The sequence below is a fragment of the Aethalodelphis obliquidens genome, unplaced genomic scaffold, assembly GCF_003676395.1.
Source record: "Aethalodelphis obliquidens isolate GAN/ISIS:26980383/991018 unplaced genomic scaffold, ASM367639v1 scaffold43, whole genome shotgun sequence".
Classification (NCBI taxonomy): Eukaryota; Metazoa; Chordata; class Mammalia; order Artiodactyla; family Delphinidae; genus Aethalodelphis; species Aethalodelphis obliquidens.
The window spans coordinates 14,482,655-14,501,007 of NW_020837987.1; the positions used below are offsets into that span (position 1 = coordinate 14,482,655).

The following is an 18,353-nucleotide window of genomic DNA, read 5'->3' on the forward strand; positions in this document are numbered from 1 at the left end:
TAGAATCCATCTTGGCGGAGAGATGCGTGCACCACCAGGAAGGACCCTGAGTCAGCCCAAATATGGGCACAAGCAAGATGCTTGGCCAGAAACAACCCGGAAACTAACCCCATCACCATAAACCTTGAGACCGCGAGCCACGTGGCAGAGCCGTTCTCCGGGGCTCCCTTCCCCTGCTGCTCTCCGCCGGGGCGCCCCTTCCCAATGAAGTCAGCACACGTGTCTCCTTGGACAATTCATTTCTGAGTGTTAGACCTCACTCTCGGGCCCTGGAAGGGGACCCCTTCCGGTAACAACTTGAGTTTACTGAAGGCTCAGAGGTGCCCTGCAGTAAAAATTATTTTAAAACGCACACCCCCAGCACCACAAATGTCTCATTAACCTTGAGCCAGGGTTTCATTTTGGGGCAGAGGTGGGAGGGAGGGGACAGAGGACAGGTTCCAGCCACTGTCGGCCACATGGTGGCCTGTGAGTCACTTCCACTCCCCTGGGCCCTGTGATTCTCATCTAATGCCGATGACCACACTCTCCTCTTTCAGAGGTTGGGGGATGAGCTACCAAAACCTGGGCTCTGGAGACAGATTAAAGCGGGCTCATTGACAGGGAGGGAAATTGCCCACGTTCTCGCTGCTCTGCCACGACGGACATGGGACTCTCCCATTGTCTGAGCAGCGCTGGGTCTCGCTGCCTTTGCTCGCTCAGAGAGAAGGGTGGAGGACAGGGGGCTGCCGGACTTTGATGCTGGACTGGCCAAGTGCACCGAGGGCAGGATGACGGGAGGGGCAGGTGTTGACTATGACCGTCCCTCTTGCCTGATCTGGGGCCCTGAAGGGTGGCTGACGTCCCTCTTCTTTTGTGGACTCATAAACACAGAGGGGCTGTAAGTAGGAGATTTTCTGATGGGTTTTCTGTCTCCTTAAGGACTACCTCCTTCTGGAAAGGATTATGCACACTTCCTTTCAGCCAGGAAACGATCATCAGTCTGCCAATCTCCTTTCCTCTCCTGAGCAGGGAGAGAATCAGGGCGTCTCAGAGCAGTTTCTTCCCCCATCCTGCCTCTGATTCTCCCCATCTCAAAGCAGGGTGGATGGTGTAAGATATCCAAGGTCCAATTCGGGGAGGCGGGTTTATCCCCTCCTCCGTCTTAGCCTCTCCCAGTCTAATCATTGGCCACGTGCTGCCGGCCAGCCTGCCTCTGACATCTCTCCCCAGGCCCTCCTTTCCTCCAACTACCCTCCCACAGCTTCCTCCCTGGTCCCTCTGAGTCCAGGCTCCCCCCAAAGGTGCCCTCCTGTCCCGAGGCCTCTCCCTCTCTGTCACAGCCCGAGCTTTGTCTTCAGAGTGCCAATCACCACGTGAAGTCGCCTCCTTGAACACCGTCTCCTCCCGCTTGACTGTAGGCTCCATCAGCTCAAGGGCCTTGGCAGGTGTATTTGGTTCATCGGGACCCTCTGTGCAGCATGATGCATGTCATACAGCATGTGCTCAAGAAACGCCTGCTGAATACTTCTCGAATGAAAGGACGGGTGAATGTATGGAAGAGAAGAAGGGTAAGTGGATGGGAGAATGAGTAGTAAATGAATGGATGGGTGAAAGGGTGAGTGGATGGAGGGATGGATGGAGGGATGGATAGATAAGTGAAAGAATGGATGGATGAGTGTCTGCCTGAAAGTGTGAATAGATGTATGAAAGAGTAGATGGCTGGGTGAAAGCTTGAAGGGATGGGTGGGTGGGAGAAAAAAAAATGAGCTAAAGTTTTCCAAAAGGAACTTCTTTTGCAGACACTCAACCCTCCAAGCTCCAATGAAACCATTTATTGCTACAGCATAGTGGTGCCGATGGCAGCGTCCTTACTGAGAGGACCAGCCCAACCCCCGTCTGTGAACTGGGGGTCTTCTCGGTCCAAAACGCCAGTGGCTGGTGGGAGACAACGGCTGAAGGGAGGGATGGTCAAAGGAGGGAGTTCACAGTATCTGAGCCTAATTTCCGGGTTCCCTGAGGCTGATCTAGACGGATGATCTAAAGAAGTGGCAGGAATGCACATTCGAGGGATCTTTCTAGAAGCTTGTCTGTGATTCTATAGCAGTCCTTGAGTCACATATCTTCTTTTTTTTTTTTCTATTTCAAACTGCAGGCTGAAAGTTCTAGAAGACGATAAAAATGGCTGTCAGTGTCATTCATTCAAAGAGCACCCTTTAAGCCCCTACTGTGTGATAGGGGCTTTCTACTTTCTAGGGATGCGAGATACCACCACGAACAAGAGGAACAAGAAGACTTTGCTGGGCTTACAATCTGGAGGAGAAGCGTGGAGACACGACAGATTAAACACATGTTTCCCTCCAGAAGGCGACAAGGGGAGGCCTCGGGATCTGAGAGGCAGTGATGAGAAGGAGCCGGTCATGCAAACCGAAGGGGAGAGGCTTCCCTGGTGGCGCAGTGGTTAAGAATCCACCTGCCAGTGCAGGGGACACGGGTTTGAGCGCTGGTCTCGGAAGATCCCACATGCTGCGGAGCAACTAAGCCCGTGCACCACAACTACTGAGCCTGCGCTCTACAGTCCGCAACACAACTACTGAGCCCGTGTGCCACAACTACTGAAGCCTGCGCTCTACAGCCCGCGTGCCACAACTGAGCCTGTGAGCCACAACTACTGAAGCCTGTGTGCCTAGAGCCCGTGCTCCGCAACAAGAGAAGCCACCGCAATGAGAAGCCCGCACACCGCAAGGAAGAGTAGCCCCCGCTCACCACAACTAGAGAACGCGCACAGCAACGAAGACCCAATGCAGCCAAAAATAATAAATAAATTAATTAATTAAAAAAGAAGGGGAAAATCGTCACAGACCATGCGAATGGCAAGTGCAAAGGTCCTGAGGTAGGATTGAGCTTGGCCTGGCCTAGAATCTGAGGGGTGGTTGGGCGCTCGGGCCAAGGCAGAGGCAAGATGATCCTCAAGTTACTCCAAAGTCTCCGGGCTCCTTAAGGAGCATCTCTTCATTAAGTTCCTAACCAAGGGACAAACTTGGCAGTGAGTAAGTGGTCCCCAGAGAGTGAGCTGTAGTGATCCTGAAAGGGGCCGTTCGGTCTTTAGCTTTTAAATTTCCATGGTACTGGGGGTGGGGGACAGGGAGGTACTGTAAGACAGGCCAGCACTGACGGGAAGGCTGCACTCACCCACTCGGTAAATATGGGTGGAATATTTATGAGCCAGGCCAGTGATGTGAGTGGGAAGCACAGAGATGCAGAAACAGACGTGACCCGGCCCTCCCGGAGCTCACCGCCAGCAGGTGACCAAACACTGGGGGGTCCGGGCAGAGGCAGAGCCCTGGAGGAGAGGGCTAGAAGAGACTTAGCAGCCGCCTGCAGGGACAGGGCTGGGGGCAGACAGGGGTGTGGGAGGACCCAGAGGTCTCTCAGGACAGCTGGGGGTTGGGGGGACAGAGACTGGGAGGGTGGCAAGCTGGGTGGAGGTCATGCCTTCACTTTTGGAGAGTGTCTGTGATTAAGGCAGGGAGCCTGCTAGGTTACTGAACAAACAAACAACCTGGCATTTTTGGAGCGCTCTGCACCCAGGCACTGTGTGAAGAGCCGGACACACGTGTTACCTCGTGGTTTCAGCTCTGGGATGTGAGTGAGGGTTGCAGGGCTGAAGAAGCACCTGTCGTCAAGGTGCCAAGAGAAGACCACACTGTGGGAGCCAGGCTGCCACCCACAAGGATGCTCCTCGAGACGCACGCGGGCCTGCTTCCTCGGCCATGGCGCTGCTGATAGCAGGCGGCCTGTGTGTCGCACAACAGGGGGCAGCATCCCCGGCCTCGACCCCTGAGATGCCAGCAGCACCTCTCCTCAGGCGTGAGCATCAAAAACGTCTCCAGACACTGCCAAATGGCCCCCGGGGGAACACTGCCTCTGTCTGAGAACCGCTGAGTTGGACAGACACTGAGCTTTGAATCCAGACAGACATGTGAGAGAAATGACAACCCCACGGACAGGGGAGGGCCCTGGGGAAGCTGCTCCTCAGAACCCATCCATGCTGCCTCACCAAAATGAACCGTCAAGGGAACTGAGTTTATAATTTTGACCTTCCACAGATTCCCGTACGCTCTCACTCAGTGCTAAGGGGAGTGTAAATGAGTGAGTACAGCCCCCGGGGAAGAGCAATCTGCTTATCTCCTTCAAAAGAAATCCATCCTCAGGCCTGTGTGCACACGGGTGTTCAAGGTGTTTTGTCTGGAAAACAAAACCCTGGCAAAGCAAGCCAACACCCAGCCACTGGCGTTACAAAGAGCATCCTTCATCGCCACCATCGAGGAGCTGCAAGACTGTGGGGGAAGGAACCAAACAGTATGATTGCCCTTCCCCATTATCCCAAGGAATGGCCATATGGGCTCAGTGCAACCACAACGAAAAAGGCAAAAGGACCAACACAGCCCCTTTTATAAAGATGTGGAATGTTTTGTCAATGTGTTCGTCCACGTGTTGTACTGTGTGGCTTTTCTAGTTCCTGGGTGTTAGCTCCCCTACTTCCCTATGTGTGTGCTTACTGTAGTCAAACATTAGAGTCATCACACACACACACACACACACACACGAGCAAGGTGAGGCACTGGACACAGAGCCAGGGGTTTTGGTGGGGGACAGATGGGGTTTTTTGGGGGGTGACCCAAAGGAAAGCAGAGACTGCAGGTGGATGGGTAGAGGGATGGAGGGATGAGAAAAGGGACAGAGAAAGACAGAGAGACTGACAACATCTCGGTGCTAACTTCCAGGCCCTGAATCCAGTCACACCTAAAGCTTCCCCCTCGGAATATTCTAGTGACAAGGGCCAATCAATTGCCCTTTTCCTTAAAGCCAGTTTGAGTCGAGTTCCTGCTACTTGTGCTACTTGTGATGCCCGGGGGCTGGAAGGTTCAAGAATCCTGTGGAAAAAGGCAGCAGCTCACTGGGAAGTTGGCCCCTGGAGTATAAACATCAAATGGCATCGGTGGAAACAGCAGTGGGAGCTGGGGAGAGGGTTAAGCCTCACAAACTCTTCCCACTGGAACGCACCTAGGGTACCACCTGGAGGTCCAAGGGGTCGTAGGCCGACACCCGCAGATCCTGAAGCAGGGCTTTCAGATTGTTCCTCAGGGCGGTGTAGGGCGGCTTCTCCTCGTACTTGAGGGCCATCACCACCTTCAGGTACTTCTGCAGGGTCTCTGTGGTCAAGACACGGGAGGAGCCTGAGAGGGGTACCCAACCCAGAGCCTGAGGGGCTCTGCCTAGAGGGTCTCAGCCGTGGTGCCCATTTGCTCAGTGCTTCCTCTGTGCCCGGCACTGCCACGACCACTTAGATTTGAATTGTTTTTTTGGGAAAACATCAAACATAAGCAACAGGAGAGCGGTACCATGAACGGCAGCGTATCCGTCACCCCGTCTCGTCAGCTGTCAACTCATGCCCATCTTGTTTCATCAAAACCCCTACCCTTCCCCGTCCCGTATTGTTTTAAAGCAAACCCAGGCTGATTATACAATTTTATCTCCGACTATTTGGTGGGTATCTAGATGGGAGCCAGCAAGCTTGTACGCCGGGAATCTCTGTGGCCAGGACCCAGCTCAGCTGTTCTCCCACAAAAGGCCCACGGAAGGCAGGAAGCCGATGGGCGCAGCTGTGCACCAAGACTGCTTTATTTATGGACTCTGCAGCTTGAACGTCAGACAGGTTTCACGTGTCACAAAGTCTTCTTCTCTTGACTTTTTTCCCCAGCCATTTCAAACTGTAAAACAATTCTTAGGGGACTTCCCTTGCAGTCCTGTGGTTATGACTCCGCGCTTCCACTGCAGGGGGCACGGGTTGGATCCCTGGTCAGGGAACTAAGATCCCGCAAGTCAGGGTATGAGGCCAAAAAAACCCCACAAAAACTTAGTTCACTGGCTTACAAAACCAGGCTGGCTGCCCCAGGGACGGAGTTTAAAAGATAGAGGCTGTTTTAAAAGATAAAGCCTTTTTGTTGTTTGTTTTCCCTAAATAGCACAATGCCATTATTACACTTTTTAAAAGTGCCAATTATGAAACCAATACAGTAATCATAATAGCTCCCACTTGAGCAATGCCTGTCTCAGGCTGGCCCTGAGCACGTTTAATTAGGGCTGCGGCAGAAGCTAAGGCAGCACCCCTGGGCCCAGCTCTACACTGAATTCTCGGGACAACCCTCGGGAGGTGAGGGCTATCATTGGCCCCATTTTACACGTGGGGAAGCGGAGGCTCAGAGAGGCTGGTAAACCTGGGGCTGAACTTCCTTCTGGCCCCGCCCACCCCAAGCCCGGCCCCACCAGCCCCACTGGCGCCACCAGCTCCACTTCCCCGTGACTGCCTTAGCGTCAGCAGAGCTGCAATAAACTGACCGTGGGGCTCCTTGTCGTTGTTTTTTTTTTTTTTTGGTCATGCTGGCGCAGATTGCATAATCTCAGTTCCCCGACCAGGGATTGAACCTGGCCGGGCCCTCGGCAGTAAAAGCCTGGCATCCTAACCACTAGACCACCAGGGAACTGCCAATGGGGCTCATTCTTACGGAGCAAGAGCCCGAGGCTGGAGGGGAAAGTGACTTGAGCAGCACAGACATGATCTGAATCCAGGGATTTCAGGTAATTTAAAAATGAGTCCTGGGCTTCCCTGGTGGCGTAGTGGTTGCGAGTCCGCCTGCCGATGCAAGGGACGCGGGTTCGTGCCCCAGTCCGGGAAAATCCCACATGCCGCGGAGCGGCTGGGCCCGTGAGCCATGGCCGCTGAGCCTGCGCGTCCGGAGCCTGTGCTTCGCAACGGGAGAGGCCACAACAGTGAGAGGCCCGCATACCGCAAAAGAGTCCTTACAGACTGGAGCGGATAAACTATCCTTTTCCGGCTGTCTTTCCGCCTCATGTTTAGAGAGCAATGTAGACGTCCTACAGCAGGGACGCTGGAAAAAACCACTCCCCCAAACGAAACAAAAACAGCCTCAGTCTCCAGTAAGAGGGATTGGCTTTAAAAATGACGGTTTACATGAAAAGATGCTCAACAGCGCTAATCATTAGAGAAGTGCAAATCGAAACTACAGTGAGGTTATCACCTCACTCCGGTCAGAATGGCCCTCAGCGAAAAGTCTACAAACCATAAATGCTGGAGAGGGTGTGGAGAAAAGGGAGCCCTCCTACACTGTGGGTGGGAAGGTAAAGTGGTGCAGCCACTATGGAGAACAGGATGGAGGTTCCTCAGAAAACTAAAAATAGAGCTACCATATAAACCAGCAATCCCACTTCTGGGCATATACCCATAGAAACCTCTAATTCATAATCATACACACACCCCAGTATTCATAGCATCACTATTTAAAGGAGGCAAGACAGGGGAGCAACAATGGAATATTACTTAGCCAGAAAGAGAATGAGATAATGCCATTTGCAGCAACATGGATCATCAAGCTAAGTGAAGTAAGCCAGACAGAGAAAGACAAATATCATATGATATTGCTTATATGTGGAATCTAAAAACAAACAAATGAAATTATAAATAAGACAGAAATAGAGATATAATTAGAAATACATTTTATAATATAAAATATAAATATAAGATGTATTTCTAATTATAACCCATTACTCACATACATATATATGAGTATAAATATGTATCACTGACGATATGGCATTTCCTTAACTTCTGTAAGGCATTCATAGTTTTCTGTTTTTTAATTTTTAAAAATCCTGTTTTTGACCTGTTAAACGGATTTCAGGACTAATGAGTCAGAACTGTAGTTTTAACTGACGTTAAGTGTATTATACCACAATTTTTTAAAAATACCCATAAAATTCTACAAGTATTGACACAGAAATCTCTAAGGTATCACCTTCTTAAATGAAAGAGAAAGTCAGAGACCAATATACGTAATATGATTCCATTAAAAACCCCCACACGTTATGTGTGTGTGGTTGCATGTGTGTGTGTGTTGCTGTTATTATTGTTCAGACACACTTCTGAAATTTGGGGGAAGATTTCTGTTTTTCTACAAGGGGCACAAATACATGTGTGATTTGGAAAACTCAAAGAAGGAAAATAGACTGGTGTAAAGAGAGGCATCCCCGGGATGGGCCTGAGCCCCGGTCCCTCCAAGGCCCCCGCCTGCTCCCTCCCCTTGGGACATACCTGAGGTATTGATCCAGCGACTGCGCTGTCTCACGAGGCCTTCTGGGTTGTCAAGAAACCTGAGAGGACAGAGGTACATGTGAAAGGCCTTTTAGGGAAGGAGAGCAACCTTCTGAAACAGGATGTCTGGTAGATGTGCCCTAGTTCTCATTATTCACGGTAGTCAGGCCTTGGACACTGAAGGAGCAAATTCTGAGCCAGGAGTTTACCAGAAGCACAGTTTCCAATCGCAACATCTTTACCAACTGATCAATACATCACCTGGTTTTACCTGTGTGCCTAAAGACATCTTATTTAATATAATGTTGATCCATTCACATGGATCTCTGGTCCAACAGCGCTGAAGGATGCTCATCTCACACATGTATTTCCTTGCGCTTAGCACTTCATCACTATGCTTGGGGCCATTTTAAACAGCAAAATCCCCCCCCCCCCAAAAGCATAAAAGTGTGGAAAATGTGGCACTAAACAGACCACATGAAGGACACTTGTGAGCTGAAACAAGAAGGCAGAGTGTCGCCTTGTTCAGCCTCGGCTAGGATCACGTGCGTCGGGCAACTCAATTTTCTCCACTCTGCGTGTCTGAGAATGACTTTGAAAGCCATTCAAAGTATTGATTTTGGGGTTACAAATACATTTTAGTGAAGAGGTCAATTCACAAATACAGAATCTGTGAATAATGAGGATCAACTATCTATCTGTCTATCCACACACATATTTGTATACATACACATGTATAAACACACAGACACACACACACACCCTCTTGGACCACTCAAGAAAAATGAAAGTTGCGGGGGAGGGATAAACTAGGAGGTTGGGATTAACATATACACACTACTATATATAAAATAGATAACCAACAAGGACCTACTGTATAGCACAGGAAACTCTACTCAATATTTTGTAATAATCTATAAGGGAAAAGAATCTGAAATAGAATATAAATATGTTCATGTATATATTCATATACATATCCATATACATATAACTGAATTACTGTGCTGTATAATGAAACTAACATGCTGGGGACCTTCCTGGTGGCGCAGCGGTTAAGAACCCGCCTGCCAATGCAGGAGACACGGGTTCGACCCCCGGTCCGGGAAGATCTCACATGCTGCGGAGCAACTAAGCCCGTGCACCACAACTATTGAGCCTGCGCTCTAGAGCCTGTGAGCCACGACAGCTGAGCCCTCGTGCCACAACTACTGAAGCCCGCGCACCTAGAGCCTGTGCTCCGCAACAAGAGAAGCCACCGCAATGAGAAGCCCGCACACCGCAACGAGGAGTAGCCCTGCTCTCCGCAACTAGAGAAAGCCTGCATGCGGCCACAAAGACCCAACGCAGTCAAAAGTAAATAAATAAAATAAATTTATTAAAAAAAAAAACTAACATGCTATTGTAAACCTACCTCAATTAAAAAAAAAAAAGCAAGAAAGAGAAATGAAAGTTCATCCACTTCCTTGGCTCCATCCTCAGAGTCCTGGCCTCCTGTATCCTCCTCTGGCCTGGACCACCGGGCTGGCTCCCCACTGTCCACCCAGGCATGGGGTGCTGTCCTCCCCTTCCCCGCCCCACAGCCCACAAGTCCCCAAGCCCCACCTTCCTGCTCCCTAGCACTCTCTGCCCCATCCCCCGCTCTGTCCATGGCTCTAAGCCCAGCTCAGGCCTCACCCTTTCTCCCTGGACCCCAGCCTCCTCCCCAGCTTTCTATGCCCCCCCCCCCCCCCCCCCCAGAGTCTTTCTATGCCCAGAGTGGACTCTGCCCCTCCCTGCTCGCAGCCCTCCTGTGGTTCCCCAGTGCCCTGTTGGGAAACCTCTGGCAGCAAAGCCACCAGCCCCTGTGGCTTTGCCTCCCTGGCTTCCTCTCCCTCCATCTCATACTCCAGTCACACCAAACTCCTCCTAGCCCAACCAGGTCACACATCCACCCACATCCCCTGGCCTCTGTACATAGCTCCTCTGCCTTTGGCAGCCTTTCCCCACCTTGACCCCAGTGAGTGGCTGCTCTCCCTTCTGGACATGGCTTGAGGGCTGGTACCCTGGAAGCTTCCCCTGGACCCCTGCAGGTTGAGGAAACAGATCCCTGCCGAGCGTCTGCACACCCTGCGCATAGGTCCACGGGTCTCCTACAGCAACTCTCATATGTGCACAAGAAGGGCTGGGTCTGACCCTTGTCTCTCCCCAGCAGCCTCAGGATGTATGTGGTAAATGATTGAGCGAGCGAGTGATGGCAGAAACGGGCTGTGCCAGCCTCAGGACACTGTAAATTGTGTGAGCAATTCTCCCATCACAGGCTGTCACTGTGTTCGCGGGACCTCCCCGCCCAGTGGCAGCCTTGAGAGCAGGGACCAACTCCGACCGGAGTCTGTGCTTTCCCTGCTGGGGGCCTTGTACAACAGAAAGCCATGGGGAATCAAATTGCCTCTCCTCTTTCTTTTATTCATTAATTCTGTCATGAACTAGAACTTTCAAAAAAATGAATACATATTTGCTGAGTTAATGGAAAAAAGCCACGCACACCAGTAAGACGTCGGAGAGGACAGGTTAGGGCTCCGGAAAACGTGCATGTGTCAACACTGCCCCCTTGTGGGCCCTTTGGTTACTGCCTCAAGTCAACCGACAGAGGCTGGGTTGGGGGTGTTTAGAATGAGTCCCACATCACCACTGATGCTCCCTGTGGAGTATCTTCATGTTCCCCGCCCTCCCTCTGTGATCGTGGCTGGGATCTGGGGTTCTGGAATCTTACTTACTCTGAAGTCATTGATATGAAAGTGATTACTAAGACCTATTTTATTTACTCTGCGTCTGACTTGGCAAGGGCGGAGTCTCTTAGTGAAGCATGTCACAGTCACATTTGTTTAACTCCTGTGAAGGGGAAGGTGGGAGAGCGGTGAAAAGGGAGATACGACTGTTCTTAGGAGTTAGAGGAGGTAGGGGGAGGGAGGATCCAACCCAGTGGAGCCTCAGGAAGCAGGTTCAGAATGCACGAATGAACGAACAGAGAGTTCACACATGTGACATGCTGTCTATCCAGAAATCTTGCCTCGCCTTTGTCTGCCTGGGAAACTCCTCGGCAGACCGGGTCAGGCGTCTCTTGGGTAAGGGCTCCCAGGGGCCCGAGGCCAGGTCACGTGGCTCCCCTCTGCTCCCAAAATGCCCCGGGGCTGCCTCCACCCTCACAGGCACCAATCACTTCCTGCCTGCGTGTCTCCTCCCGGCCCGGGAACCTCCAAGGCTGGGGCTGCCTCTGCCTGACCCGTGTGCCCACACGGAAGCCCAGGCCTGGGTGTGCAGAAGGTTCACGCCTTCTTTCCTTAGTCGTTCATCCATCCTGCAACTATCTCATGAGCACCCACAACGTGCCAAGCGCTGTACTGCGAACAACACAGTGACGAGAGAGCTGACGCGGTCCCTGCCTTCAGAGAAATCCGACTAAAGGGGGCACTGCGGAGGAGTCCGCTACCTGGCGCCCAGTGTCACTTCTCCCCTGTGATGGCAGAATCCCAGGGGTCCGCAGCCACAGGCTGGAGACATTTCCCAGCCCCCACTGCAGCTCGGGGTGGCCACGTGACCAAGAGACATGTCATTTCTGGTCCTGCCCTCTGAAAGCAACGGGTCTCAGTGGCACTAGAGCTCGCACCCAGTATGAGGGGGGCCGAGGTACCCCACAACCCTTGGTCTCCTACCTTGGGGCTGTCAGTGAGAAGGAAGTAAAGATCTACCTCGTTTGGGCCGCAGTCTTTCGGGGTCTCCTCGTAAGAGCAACTCAGCCTCGTCACTGACACAGCAGAGCGCTTCAAGGAGCAGCTCACAACTTCAGCCTCACTCAACCGCTTTAGCGGCTGGGCTGTGGGCTCCGGCTACCTGTGTTGCTAATTCTGTGACTCGTTTTCACCTGGCTTCGATGCAAAAATGGAAAACTACTGGAAAACCAGAAAATAAGTGCAGAAAGAAACGAAGAAAGCAGGGAAATGGACTCATGTTCTGGCAGGTTCTGATGCAGAGGAAACCTGGGAGCTGAAGGCTGCTCTTTCTCTGTCTCTTCGTCCTTCAGCAGAGATGTTGGGGCATATTAGCACCGAAGTGGGACCTCCTACTTGCCTCACTGCCTTTCTGGAGGTGATTCATCTGTCACCACTGCCATGAGACCTGCCCTGGCCTTTAAATCTGAAAGAGCAGGCATGCCCACACCCTGACAGCCCCCCGATGGCTACCCAGGGTTCCGACCTGATGGCCCCCACCGTCTGACCTCTGCCATGCTGTGTGTTTCACTATCTCTGTACTGTCTATCTCCCCCATTAGAATGTGAGTTCCCTGAGGGCAGGGATGTTTGTCCTTAGTTACTCCTGTATCCCCAGGCCCTGGAATAGAGCCTGGTGCATGGGAGGTGCTCACTGAGTATTTGGTGAGTGGAGGATGGTAACAACCAAACACCACCAATCCACGTGCGATGGGCCTCCCATACTTGGGAGACACTAGCTTCCAGGTGAAAGGGCCTCCTCTGGAGTCAAATGACCTGGGAGCAACTCTAATCAGCTGTGTGACCTGGGCTGATTACCTAAGCTCTCTGTGCTTTCAGATCACGAGAGCACTTACCTCAGAGCTGCTCTGAGGATGACACAGGGGAGCATTGGGCGCACTGCCTGGCACAGGAAAGTATACAATAAAGGTCAGCCTTGAACAGGTCATTACAGGCAGGCCAATGGGACAGGCGTCCCTTCCTCTGAGCGTGAACAAGCAGGAGACCTGATGCAGTGGGGGTGAGGGAAGGGCTCCCCGGGGACTGACGACTAAGCTGAAACCTGAAGGAGGGTGAGATTTGGGGCATGGCATCTGGGTGTGCGTTCGATCAGCATAAATCAAACATAACACATTTCAAACACAACATATTTTTCAAGGACACAGCCACATCTAAAATTAATTGAGGAGAAGCACTGCGCTTCTTTAACAATGTAAAGTTTAAAAAATATAGCAGTGAGTGAAAGAAAGAGAATGAAATTTAGAGCACAGTACCATTTATGCAAGTTAAATACACTCATCATATGTTGTTTAAAGACGTAGACGTGTCTATGCAAACTTATTTGAAAGCAGTAGTCAGAAGCAGTAAACTTGATGCATGTGTAACGATGGGGTTAAAGTGTTGAGTGAAAAAAGCCAGAAACAGGTGAGATTCAGAACAGAATACCATTTATGCAAGTCAGATACACACAGCGCCACCACTGTCCTGCAAGTTTAAGGATACAAGTACATTGACGCAAGCACGTCGGTACGACATATATTCATCAAGTATGTGTGTCCACAGTTGAGAGAAGGAAGTTGGGGGATAATAAAGGGGGCAAAATAAAATGAGACAGAGGCTCAACAGGAACCAACACCACAGCATGCTGAGGACTGAAAAGTACGACAGACTCAATGCTGTTCACTAGAGAGTTTTCCCTCTTCCCACTCTGCACACTTTTCCTGGATAATCTCTCATCCTCTCCCAGGGCTTCTGCTGACAATTCCTGAGACACTGCTGGGGTCTAAGGCTCCGTTTGGACTTCATTCCTGCACTTCAGATGGGAGAGCCAACCATCTCCTGGATGGCCCCTCCTGGATGACTCCTCTTGGGGCAACTCTCATGCCCCAAGCCTATACCAGATCTTGAATCCCAACGTGTGGACCTGCAGAGCTTCCCTGCATCTAGCCGTCTACTGTCCTTGGTGCTGAAGACCAAAGCCCCTGTGTTGCTTCCCTCTGAGCCCAGCTGCCCTCTGTCCTTGGTGCTGAACCGCGCACTCAGCAGCACCTCCCTGGGCACCGAGGTGCCCTCTGTCCTTGGTGCTGAACCGCGCACTCAGCAGCACCTCCCTGGGCACCGAGGTGCCCTCTGTCCTTGGTGCTGACCGCGCACTCAGCAGCACCTCCCTGGGCACCGAGGTGCCCTCTGTCCTTGGTGCTGAGCATCTAACACAGAACCAGCAGGACCCGGCGCTTTTACATGCAGAGGTGAGGGAAGCATGTAAAAGAGGCCAGTGCTGCCAGATGCCGAGGCAGGGCCCAGGCCAAAGTGTTCAGGTTGCCTGTGGGTCCCCGTGGGAGCGAATGACTCATGGTGTCCTGTACACTGTGAGCATTTTCTACAGGCCAGGCTCTGTGCTGAGTGCTGCGTACCTGACTCCCCCGAATCCTTCCACAGCCCCCTGAGGTGGGTGCTAACAGGATCCCACCTGATGGAGGACACTGAGGCTTGGGGAGGTTAAGCTGCTCCCCCGACACGCTGCAGCAGTGGGGCTGGAGTCTGACCCCAGGCAGCGTGGCCCCAGAGCCCACGCGCCTGTCTGCTGCGATGGACGGCAGAGCAGATTCCCGAGAACTGCAGAGGCCTTGACTCTGCCAGATGCTGCCTCCCCCTCTTTTCTGTTCCCTATTGGGTTCTGAGCTTCAGTCCCCCCTGCAGGGGTGCTCGGCAGTGATGGGCTCTGCTGACCCCCAGACTCACTTCTGTTTCAGCTTCATGATATCCTCGGTGTTGGGAAGGCAGTTCGTCCATGGCAGGGTCCCATAGAGCCACTTCAGCAGACAGTAGCCCAGGGTCTGGAGGTCACCGCGGCGGGAGGGCCCTGGGGAGGGAGGGGAGGAGGTGGTGGCTCAGTCCAGATGTCCTGCTCACTGACACGCCCCCCCCCCTTCCTTTCTCTCACGGACTCAAGCATGGGCTCACACACTCAGCCACCCAAACACACAGGATCTCGTCTGTTCATTCACTTCTCACTCACCTACTCTCAGTCCCTCATGGGTCTCTCGATTACTCATTCACTCCCTCAGCCATCCCTTCATCCCCGCTTTCACTAGCTCACTCCCTCATCTACTTGTCTTTCATTCATGCACCTATTTATTCAATGAGTCCTTCCCACATTCTTAAAACACAGATAAGAGTTTGGTAGGGTCCCAGCCCTTGACAGTCCAGTGGAGAGACAGTTATAGCGTGGGATCATCTGGGTTATAGAGGAGACAGAACAGCGCATGAGGGAACGCAGAAGGATGGGCACTGAACTCAGCCTCCCTCAGTAGGGGAGGGCAAAGGAGACAGCAGGGTTTGATTTTTCTTCTGCTTCCTGAACCACATGATGTAGACAACACTCCACATAAGCATTCAACGAACACTGAGAGTTGACTCTGCCAGACCTTCGCCCTCTGGTGCTGGAGGCACAGGCACCATCGCTTCCCTGGGGGAGCTTAGTGTAGTGGGAGGATGCAGGCAGGCACATGGATGGTCATATCAAGGGGTTTGGGAAGGAGAGGCCGAGACCTCCTCAAGGAATCTTCTTCTCAAAGTGCTCTCTTCTCTCCCCATACACCTTCCTTGGATAATTTCATTCCCATCCCTGGGCTTCAACTGACAACTCCTGAGATACTGCTGACATCTGAGTCTCCATCCAGACCTCGCTCCTGTGCTGCTGACGTGGACAGCCAACTGCTTACTCAACAGCCCCTCCTAGATGACTCCTGGGCAACTCTCACGTTCCAAGTCTACAGAGATCCTGAACGTGAACCTCTGGAGCCGCAGGGCTTCCTTGCAGTCAACTGCTCACTGCCCTTGGCGCTGGACTACTGCCCCACAATGCCCTCATGTGTGTGGGCGCTATCCATGGTGCTGAATCCCTACTGTGGCTCCCTGGCTCAGTCTGACTCCTGTGTTTGGCCATCTGCTGTCCGTGGCTGTGAAAACCTACAGCTGCCCTTGTCCGAGAAGCATGTCTCCATGGTCCCGAATCCCTTCTCTGGCCTCTTACCACATCCCTTGTGCAGGTCCATGCTAATGAACTCAAGGTCCCCCTCATGTGGGGTCCTGCTGCCTTCGTTGTACTCCACGTGTCTGCCACCTGGCGAATAGCGGAAGGTGAAGCCGTAGCCTGCCAGGGTCACCTGTGTGGACGTGGGGAGAAGCCATACAGTTTGAAGGTTAGGAGCTTGGATTCTGGAGTCAGAGATTTCAATCGTGGGTGCAATTTGAAACATAATGCCAAACAGTACACAAGGGTGTGAGAAAACACAAACCAACTGTCCCCATCACTGCTCAGCCCCCCTAAACCCACTGTCCGGAAGTAACCATTAATATAGATTCTTATGTGTTATTTCAAATCATTTTCTTTCGATAATCAGTAAACACATGTGGTCCGGGAGGGGGCTCTAGTTTCCCACACGTGGATCACACTCTACCTCCTGCTGGACACACAGCTTACTGCACTTCAACAGTGTATTAACTCTAGAGCCAGACAGACCAGGTTCCAATGCCAGCTTGGCCCTTTAGTGGCCATACAACTTTGGGCAAATTATGAAACTTCTCTGTGCTTTGATCTCTCCATTTGTAAAATGAAGATATGACAGTCCTCACCTTGCAGGGCTGTTAGGAGGCTTAACTGAGTTTAAAACAAAAAGCCCTTATCTACTAGACACACAAAGTTAGCCACATCAGCTTTTTAATGGCTGCATTTTAAAAAAATTTAATTAATTAATTAATTAATGTCTGTGTTGGGTCTTCGTTGCTGCGCGCGGGCTTTCTCTAGTTGTGGCGAGCGGGGGCTACTCTTCACTGCAGCGCACGGCTTCTCATTGCAGTGGCTTGTCTTGTTGCAGAGCACGGGCTCTAGGCACGCAGGCTCAGTAGTTGTGGCGCACGGGCTTAATTGCTCCACAGCATGTGGGATCTTCCTGGACCAGGGCTCAAACCCATGTCCCCTGCATTGGTAGGTGGATTCTTAACCACTGCGCCACCAGGGAAGTCCCTAATGGCTGCATCTTATTCTGTCGAATGGAGAGTAGACAACTGTTGGCTTTGTCCATGTGAGACCTACATCTTTTTCTTCTGGTCACAGTTTGTGATGGTTAACTTTATGTGTCAGCCTGACTGGGCCACAGGGTACCCAGACATGTAGCCAAAGGTTATTCTGGGTGTGTCTGTGAGGGTGTATCTGGATGAGATGAATATTTAAATCAGTAGGCTGAATAAAACAGACTGCCCTCTCTAGTGTGCACGGGCCTCACCCAATCAGTTGAATAGAACACAAAGGCTGAGTGAAAGGGAATGAATGCCTCCTGCCCGACCACATGAGCCGAACATCAGCCTTTTCTTGCCTTTAGATTTGAACAGAAATATTGGCTCTTCTTGAGTCTCGGGCCTGCCAGCTTTCAGACTGGAAATCACACGATCACCTCTTCTAGTTTCCAGGCCTTTGGATCTGATGAGACACATTATCAGCTCTCCTGGTCTCCAGCCTGCCGACTGCAGATCGAGGTCCCTAGATCAGCTTCCATAATTGTTTGAGGCAGCTCCTTATAATCAATCTCTTCCTCTCTCTCCCTTATATACATACGCACACACACACACACACACATTCTATTGGTTCTGTTTCTTTAGAGAGCTCTGACTAATATGGTTCCAGGGTTTTTCTCTGGGATCACCCCTCTCCATTCTCAGTCCATGTGTCTGAGGCGGGGCTCCCCTGATCTATTTCCACTGGGGTTGCTCAACTGAGGGGATTTGAGCCTCGTTTGCTGGTGGTTATTTTGTCACCACAGGGAAGACAGTTTGCCTGATTATGAGCAATGCAAACACAAGAAGAGCCCAGAAATGGAAGAGCCAGCTTCCCAATGACTGGGTCTGAGTCCTTAGATTCAGCCGTGCTTGAAGCCAGTGAAGTCCTAGATTTTTCCACTCCATGGAGCAATAAATTGCACTTGGCCCTTTTTAAACTTTTTTTCCTTTTTCTTTTTTGCTTAAGGCATGTTAAATTGGGTTTCTGTCATTAGCAGGAGTAATTAGAATTCACTTTAAAATACTAATTAGTACTCTACTGGGAGTATAAATTTGAGGTTTTCCAATTTTACTGTCACAATCAACGTTGTCAGGAACATTTTGTACATGTATCTTCGAATATATGGATAAGATACGTTCCTAAAAGAGGACCCGGTGGATCAAAAAACATATGCATTTGAATTTTGACTGCTATATTCAAATTACCTTCCAAAAAGTTGCCCATTTCATACTTCCAATAGTATGTAAAGAATTCCTAGTTCCTTACATCCTTATCAGCAGGAGATACTATTTTTCTTTTTAATTTTGTCCACCCAAAGGGTAAAAATAGTGTACTTTAAGAGTAATTGCTATGACTATTAGGGAGGTTAAGCATCTTTTCATACATTTAACTAACCTGTG

At 51.2% G+C, this 18,353-nt stretch overlaps 1 protein-coding gene and 1 long non-coding RNA gene across 13 annotated transcripts in view; both read right to left on the minus strand.

Moving 5' to 3' along the window:
* Positions 1-1,794: 1,794 nt before the first annotated feature.
* VRK3 (VRK serine/threonine kinase 3) overlaps positions 1,795-18,353 on the minus strand; it is a 44,668-nt gene continuing 28,109 nt past the window's right edge. For 10 of the 12 annotated variants that reach the window (XM_027080308.1, XM_027080312.1, XM_027080315.1 and 7 more), the window contains 5 exons: positions 15,931-16,063; positions 14,637-14,757; positions 8,153-8,211; positions 5,047-5,195; positions 1,795-2,144 (listed from right to left, as the gene is read on the minus strand). In XM_027080308.1, coding sequence (XP_026936109.1) covers positions 5,047-5,195; positions 8,153-8,211; positions 14,637-14,757; positions 15,931-16,063 — 462 coding nt within the window. In that variant the 3' untranslated portion in view covers positions 1,795-2,144. Of the gene's footprint in view, positions 2,145-5,046; positions 5,196-8,152; positions 8,212-14,632; positions 14,758-15,930; positions 16,064-18,353 lie in introns of those variants that run through there. The other 2 variants (XM_027080314.1, XM_027080317.1) reach the window with 2 other exon arrangements.
* LOC113606211 (uncharacterized) lies at positions 13,321-14,630 on the minus strand. The gene is made up of 2 exons (XR_003427468.1): positions 14,002-14,630; positions 13,321-13,943 (listed from the first exon to the last, which is right to left on the minus strand). It is a non-coding gene; the product is annotated as an uncharacterized LOC113606211 (long non-coding RNA).